This window comes from Sarcophilus harrisii, chromosome 3 (genome assembly GCF_902635505.1).
Source record: "Sarcophilus harrisii chromosome 3, mSarHar1.11, whole genome shotgun sequence".
NCBI classification, from domain to species: Eukaryota; Metazoa; Chordata; class Mammalia; order Dasyuromorphia; family Dasyuridae; genus Sarcophilus; species Sarcophilus harrisii.
The window spans coordinates 533,038,328-533,046,866 of NC_045428.1; the positions used below are offsets into that span (position 1 = coordinate 533,038,328).

Here is an 8,539-nt window from a genome sequence, read left to right on the forward strand (position 1 = left end):
TGCAATATTATGACAAGTAGTCCCTAATAAATGATGAGGTATATATTTCTAGTCTGGCATCCCTATTACATATCCAGTATATTCTTGTACTTAGCTTACAATTCTAAGTCAAGGAAGCATATTGTTGGGAGATCGCGATGAGATTAAGAGAGATACCAAAGATATTGTACTTGATTATCAATATTTTGTCTTACTTTACTTTTTAGCTCTCGTTAGTAAGCAGCTGAAACACTCTTCCCTTCAGTAGCAATATATATAAACAAAAGATTTAGACCTTTTCAGCTCAAAATCTGTGATTTTTTGTTTCACAAAATGAAAGAATTGTGAAACAGAATATTTCTATTTGCCTCTCAGTGGAAATTGCCAGTACTCAAAATTAACATCAATGTCTCAGGCATTGGAGCCCTTTTAAATTTTTAATGAAAAAAATTGGAAAATGTGCTTTTAGCAAAACAATCAGTTTATTGATGAGATCCTCCCATCTTCACCTATAATCATTCTTTTCTTCCTACTACATATTCCAAACTAAATAATCCACTCTAAATAAATAATCCTTGAGGCTTTATTTGTTTACTAATATTTTGGTATCTTATATCATAAAACCCCAACTTCATTATTTATTTCCTTTTACATTCACTAATTTTTTTTTATTTTTACCTTTTATTGCTCTCCCCACATATGTTATGTATGACTATTTCTCCTAATTCTGTTCATTTCACTTTTCATCTGTTCATAAAAACCTTTATAAGTGTTGTTGAAATCGTCCTCTTTATTATTTCTTAAAGCGCAATATACTATCCAATCATAATCAGATACCAAAAGCTTGTTCAGTCATTCCCCAATGGAAAGCATCCATTCAATTTTCTTTATTTTTTTAACATCATCACAAAAAGAACCATTATATATGGCTCATATATATATATATATAGGTAACCAATCAATATGAAACCTAGCTATTTATTAAATACTATCCAGATAGTGCCTGATCTCAAAGGGGCTTGTATTTTACTTGAGTTATAGAATAAATAGATAAAAGTTCTTTTTTTTCTCTAATATATAATAAAACATCTCTGCCCAGAAAGCAACACAAAAATAGGAAACACTTAACTTAGACATTTTAGCTAAGGAAAGCCTCAAGACTAGACTCTTCTGTCCATTCCCTGAAACTCCAAAACAGAGATTCTCTTTCAGATTTTTACACCTTTTGTCTTATCCTTTCTATCTTCCACCTGTCTAGGTTGATTTTTTTTCTAAGTCCTGAAAAAAGAGGTGGGGAGAGGGAGGAGGAAAGGAGAGAGAGAACATTTATTAATTCTCCTAAGTGCCTTTTTTCATCTGAAATAAACATCTTTCAGGAGCTGAGCTCCTCAAACTCTTCAAGTAGTAGGTCTCTCCTAGTTCTAGGACCTCATAGAACTGGGACTTTCTCCTTTTCTTCCTCCTTCCATTCCTCTTGTATTCTTTACAGGTCATCTCTATATTTAGCCCTAGACCTTTCTCTTCATTTGTCAAATGAAATCATTTGGCTTTATCACTTTGCTTATTGGTACATGTAAAATGTCCTTTTCCTACAAGACAACACCTGAGACACATAAGAAATGGAGAGAAAGAAAAAAGTCATTCTCCATTGAGTTTCAACTTGGAAAATACATTTAAATTCCCTCTCTTCTATCCAGCGATCTAATGCCTCAACTTTTCCTTAGAGGATTCCTCACTAAGAGTCACGGGGGTGGGGGGGGGGGGGGGGGAGAAGAGCAGGTTCTCTCTCCTGCCTCAAGATAAAGTTCCCAGCATTGAGAGCAACTTCTACCTCTTTTCTGCTTTGGGGTGGTGTGATGACAAGACGGCTTCTGGCTCATGCAGAAGCCTGGTAAGTGTCAAGACTAAGAGCTCCTGTAGGTATCACATAAGCCAAGAGTAACTGATAACTCAAGTTAGCAACCTCATTTTTTTTTTCTTATTTTGGCAAAAACCCACTTGTAGCATATTAGCAAATAATTTAACTTCTCTGTGCATGAAATTCTAAGTCAGAATTATGAGGTCAGAGGCAACTGATTAGATAATATTAATGCTCTTTGGTTCTAAAAGACATTGGTTTTTGGATTTTACAGAAAGGATATTATGCAAACATTTAACTTATGTTTATTGACTGAACCACAGTTACTGTATTTGACTGTATTGACATTAATGGCAGTAGCCTATTTCCCCCTATAATAAGTCAGCCCCAAATCCCAGCATTTTTGAATTTTTGAGTCATTTAAAAATTTTTTTTCATTTATTATTTCTTACTATATTGTCAGTCTGTTATTGGTCAAAGGTATCACTAGACTTGACTCTATTAATATTCTATGTGTCTGTTGTCTTCTGTTTTGCTTCTTCTAATCTAATATGCATTTAAAAGGCAAGTAACCAATCTCATTAGATTTTGTGTACAATAAGTATAAATTGGTTTTGAGTGATTGTCTTAAGTAATTTCCTATAAGTAAAACTCCAAAGCTTTGGCAGAGAAATTTTTAAAAATTCGTTTCCCACCCAGATACATTAGTTTCTTTCCTGTTTTCTATGTTCTATTTAATTGAAGTTTTAGGATGTGACTCCTGAATAAGGAAAGCATTTCTTTAACAGTGGAACCATATGACTCTGAATGCTGGAAGAAAATATAGGAGTGATTTTTATTAAATTATTCATCTAATATTGAAATGTCCTGTAGTATCCTTGAAAGCTGGTTATCCAGCTGCTGATATAGCTATGATTATGATATTCTTAGGCTATTGAGCCCAAGAAATTTTGAAGCAATAAGTTCCATTGTTGGACATCTATCATTTAAAGGTTCTTTTTTATACTTAAGCCACTTCCCCAAACATTACAGTTTATTTATTTATCCATTACTTAATTCTTCTCCCTAGAAGCACGTACTAGTAATATATTTTTCCATCAGATATCTATTGAAGATAAATTTCATATCCATCCCTCAAATCTTTCCTTCTCCAGACCATAGGTCCACAGGTTATACAACTATTTATTCTATGACATGATTTCAAAATCTCACCTCATTCTGGTTATTCTCTTTTCCTGACACTGTCAAATTTGATAATTCCTCTCTTAAACTTGTGTCCAAAATAATTAGTTAATTGAGAAAAATAAGAGGCAGTGTGGATAAAGGATCCAGTCTTGGAGTCAGTACAGTTTTAGTTCAAATCTTGATTCTGACAAATACTGGCTTGATGACCATAATGAACAAGTTAACAAACCTCTCTGAATTTCAGTTTTTCATCTGGAAACTGAGAATAATGATATTTGTAATATTTAATTCACAGTTATTGTGATAATCAAGCTAGATTGCAAACACATACATCTATCACTATAATATATGTATATAGACATACATATAAAATGATTTATAAATCTTGAAGCATTTTATGAATGTCAGATATTGTTAACATCACTATTCCTGATTCCACAAGGCTGTAAATTTAAAATAAACTTTGTATCCGGGCCTCTGTTGATTACCTTCTCACCCAACATAATTGTCAGAACACTGCAATACATCTTTTATTTACTTATTTTTTTCAAGGCAAAAATAGGGTCACTTAAGTAGGAAGTGTCAAATGTCTAAGGTTAGACTTGAACTGGGATCCTTCTGAACTCCAGGGCCAGCGTTCTATCACTGTACCATCTAGGTATCTCACTAAAGAGTCCTTAAAGATCTCCTCTCACTCTAAAGTGTCATATATTATACTTGGTAAAAAATAAATCAAGATACAAGTTACTGGTTATTCACACTTAGAATGATTTTTTTTTTTTTTTTTGCTGAGGCAATTTGGGGTTAAGTGACTTGCTCAGGGTCACACAGCAAGGAAGTGTTAAGTATCTGAGGTCAGATTTGAACTCAGGCCCTTTTGATTTCAGGGCTGGTGTTCTATCCACTGCATCACCTAGCTGATCCTAGAATGAATTTTTTTTAATCACTTTTTTTTCCCTGAATGATGATTGAAGTTGAAAAGTAGAAGGACAAAAAATGATGCTTCAGATTCTAGAGGATTACCCAAGCATTGCTATTCTAAAATATTGTTCCATAGTTGCAGTTAAGCAGCATGATTTGGGTATCTAGGTATGTCAGGGTCTAGTACAGGAAAGGAGACAGGATAATATTCAAGTGATTAATGAGAAAATATATAATGTTCTTTGCAAATCTTAAAGCATTATGTAACTATTAACTTAATACTTCTTATTATTACTGATACTGCTGCTACTAATACCAACACTACTATAATGACAATAGCTACAATGTCAATGTTTACAAACGACCTCTGCTGATTTGAAAATATTGTGAGCTCTTCCCTTCCTGCTAATTTGTGTCGAGAAGAAGGAAGTGAAGAGGAAATCCTTAGGGAAAAAGGTGAGGTTAGATGAGGTATTACTCACTCTGTAGAAATCAGGAATGAATTGAGGTCATGAGAAAAAAACTAAGCAGGGCAACTAGGTGGCACAGTGGATAGAGGTACCAGCCCTGAAGTCAGGAGGACCTCAGTTCAAATCTGGCCTCAGACACTTAACACTTCCTAACTGTGTGATCTTAGGCAAGTCACTTAACCCCAAATTGCCTTAGCTAAGATAAAAGAAAAAAGAAAAAAAAAAAAAACTAAAGTTATTGGAAATGATACCTAAGAGGTTAAAATGTAGCAGACATAGAAGAACTTGATAAAGAGTCAGTATATGTAATTATTATTAGAGATACTTTTCAGCACCTGGCTGAAAGAATATGGATAGTATGATTCCTGGGGAGCAGTCTGCTAAGAACAGAAACATGTTGGGAATGATTCTCCTGCAGAGTTTTGTCCAGAGCTTAAGAGGAGGCAAAACTATATTTGAATAGACACTTTGTTAGCTATGAAAACTTATAGGAAGCAACTTAGATTTCCTTGGAAAGAGACTTAATCTCAGTTCCCTCATGTATGAAATGTTGATAATAATCCATCTTCTGCTTTATTGCCTTTCTCATGTCTGTTCTGTAAGGATATAATGAAAGAACCAATAGGAATGTGCATTCACACATACTTTTGTATAATACTATGTTTCTTAGCACATATGTTATAGAGATAATTCTTGCTCGAATATGTGTTGTACTTTGTGATGAATAACTTCTGGTTTCCCCTAAAACCTTTCAGTTTTGAAATTTTGATTATCTTATTGGGTGGCTTTATTATAGAAAACTCATGTTGAGAAAAGTCCCCCTAAAAATTCTGTTTAGTATCCAGAATAAATTTTATAGTTTTAAATCACTGTGTGGTATTTGGGACAGTTAGCGAGACTTGGAGTTATTAAATTTGTTAGCAGTTTCTATCTCTAACATATACTGCCTTGGTGACCTCGGACAAGTCATTTAAACTCTGTTCTTTAAGCAACTTTCTATGATTTTGAATTTATTGTTATATTTGTGAAACATAGAAACGAAGGATTTAAGAATGTGCTCATCCGGAGCAACTAGATGGCACAATGGATAAAGCACTGGCCCTGAAGTTAGAAGGACCTGAAGAAAAATCCAGCCTGAGACACTTATAACTCCAAGTCTCACTAACTGTCTAAAATACCATGTTGCGATTTAAAACTATAAAATCTATTCTGGGTACTAAACAGAATTTTTAGGGGGACTTTTCTCAATGTGAGCTTTCTATAATAAAATCACTCAATAAGAATCAAACTTTCAGGATTGATGGTAGTTTGGAAGAAAGGAATGCTGGGTCTTTTGTCTTGATGTAATGGGGAATATGAATTTGTAGTCAGAAGGCTGGATTTGAATCTTTTCTGTTCCACTTGCTTGCTAATTGTATGATCTTTGGCAAATCAATTCAACATTTTAACCTCAATTTTCTCATCTGGATAATGGGGAGTTAAGACTAGATGTTATCTAAAATCTCTTCTAACTTTGTGATAATAGAATCACTCAGCAAAATGTCCAATGACTTTGATTATAGAAACATATCCTTAAAGCAGAAATTTTAGTAAAGACAAGTATCTGATCTTTCTCAAATTATCTTCACATATTCTCTATTCTTAATACAAGGACTCATATAAAATAGTTTTCCAAAATACAAAATTAGTTGGAAATTACAAAGAAGAGAGTTTAACATTGGTATCAGGGGCAATATAACTTCCTTACAATCAATCTGTGCAAAAATGGAATGGGCATCTTGGGAGGATGTGGGTTCCTCTTTATATAAGATATTTAGAGAAAGAGTAGATGGCCAGTTGTTGGGCATATTGTGGTGAGAATTACTTTTCAGGTAAAGTGTCGGAGAAGATAGCTACTAGATTCCCTTCAAATTCTAAAAATGTGTAACCTTTGGGAACAAAACATGCTTGAGGAAAACAAGGTCAATTTCTAGAAGACAAAAAACCCTTGACTCATATTTTACAAGAAGAATATGAATTTATGAAAGGAAACTTGTAAGAAAATAGTCAAGAAATTTGGAGGTAAAAAGGATATGTCTTGCAGAGCCAAAGGACAACTTTCACATTTTATCAGTTCTGCTATCTTCTCTACTCTGTGTCATCACCAGTCCTTATTAAAACAATGTGTTCATTTTTTATCTCTGGGAATTTTTTTTTGTCATTTATTATTATTATTTACAAAGAACATTGAAACAATGCAAAGGGACCAAACATAGATGACTTTTCTTTTTTCTGTCAAAAAGGAGGAAAAAATAAAGCTTTTGATAAAAATTGTATGGAAAGGGTTAGATTTTAAAAAGTGAAGGGTTTAATTTTACAGTGACATTTGATGGCAATGTTTTCTATGTTCTTATTTGTTTATTTAACTTTCTTTCTTTTTGCTGAGGCAATTGGGGCTAAGTGACATCGTCAGAGTCACACAGCTAGGAAGTGTTAAGTGTCTGAGGTCAAATTTGAACTCAGGTCCTCCTGACTTCAGGGCTGGTGCTCTATCCACTGTGCCACCTAGCTGCCTGTAGATGTAACTTTCAAGATGAAAAAAAAAAGAGCAAAAGAATTCAATAATAATTAATTATCTACTAAGTGATGTTCATGGCTTAGTCATAGTTACATGATCTAATAGGCAAAATTTCGTTTATTTTTTATACCTTTTAAAATTCTTTTTTAAAAGGAAAAATAACTTTTTATTGAACAGGTAAATTTACTCTCCAGAGCATTCAGTTTTCTTACCACCTTGTTTTCTTTGAATGTCTTCAATTTTTTCATGTTTCTATAGAATCTTATCATTTTTAAATGTGTAATAAATACTCATTTTTAGTTGGTTTGATGAAAATTTTTTTCCTATAGGGAGAGAGAATTCCTTTGTCAAGTGTGACATGCAGAAAGGATTCCATCATGTCAACATCTGGGAACAACTCTTTCCATCCTCCTTTTTTCATCCTGCTTGGAATTCCAGGGTTGGAAAAAGCCCAGTTTTGGATTGCCTTCCCATTTTGTGCCATGTATGCTATGGCCCTGGTGGGAAATATCACCATTCTTCATGTGATCCGTACTGACCACACCCTCCATGAGCCCATGTACCTCTTCCTGGCCATGCTGGCTTTTAGTGACTTAGTTCTGTCCTCTTCTACTCTTCCCAAGATGCTGGGAGTCTTCTGGTTTGATTCTTGTGAGATTGAGTATCATGCCTGTCTTACTCAGGTTTTCTTCATTCATACTTTCTCTTCTGTGGAGTCAGGGATTCTGATGGCAATGGCCCTGGATCGTTATGTGGCCATCTGCTTTCCATTACGCCATTCAACTATTTTATCTACCTCAGCAGTAACTAAACTAGGTATAGCAGTGATGGTAAGAGGTGTGTTGTGGGTGAGCCCCTTTTGTTTTATGGTCACCTGGAAGCCCTTTTGCTCTAATAGAATCATCCCCCAGTCATACTGTGAGCATATGGCTGTACTAAAACTTGTATGTGCAGACACCAGAGCAAACCGTGTATATGGACTTGTTGCGGCTTTCTCTGTGGTTGGTTTTGACATCATAATCATTGCTGTATCCTATATCATGATTTTACAGACTGTATTACGGCTGCCATCAGGGGATGCCCGACTCAAGGCATTTGGCACATGTGCATCACATATCTGTGTTATCCTGGCCTTGTATATACCTGCCCTCTTCACTTTTCTTTCCCATCGTTTTGGGCATCATGTACCCCGAGCAGTCCATGTAATGTTGGCTAATGTCTACCTCCTGGTTCCTCCAATGCTGAATCCCATCATCTATGGGGTGAAAACCAAACAGATTCGGGATAGAGTAGTAAATACCTTTTGCCAGAAGGTTCCCTGAGACATAGGCTAATGTATCTCCATACTGTTCAATTGATCCAGATGAAGGCATGAAAGTAACTTGAAGGAAAACTTGAGCTTTTGTCCAACATAGCTTTCAGAGCAATCTTGGTTTTCACTGTATCTGAGATTAGGGAACATCCTTGTAACAGGCTAGGGGAATAGTGCTACAGATGTTAACTTTATGAAGAAGAAAATAAGAATCATTATTCTGAGCCTGAGCAATTGGATAAATCTGTTCTAAAAAC

General features: G+C 34.7%; 1 protein-coding gene across 1 annotated transcript; it reads left to right on the forward strand.

Annotated features, from left to right (window-relative positions):
• The first annotated feature begins 7,347 nt into the window (after window positions 1–7,347).
• LOC100924911 (olfactory receptor 52R1-like) lies at window positions 7,348–8,292 on the forward strand. Its single transcript, XM_003764762.2, has one exon. The coding sequence runs from the start codon at window positions 7,348–7,350 to the stop codon at window positions 8,290–8,292; it is 945 nt and encodes a 314-aa protein (XP_003764810.2).
• Window positions 8,293–8,539: the final 247 nt, after the last annotated feature.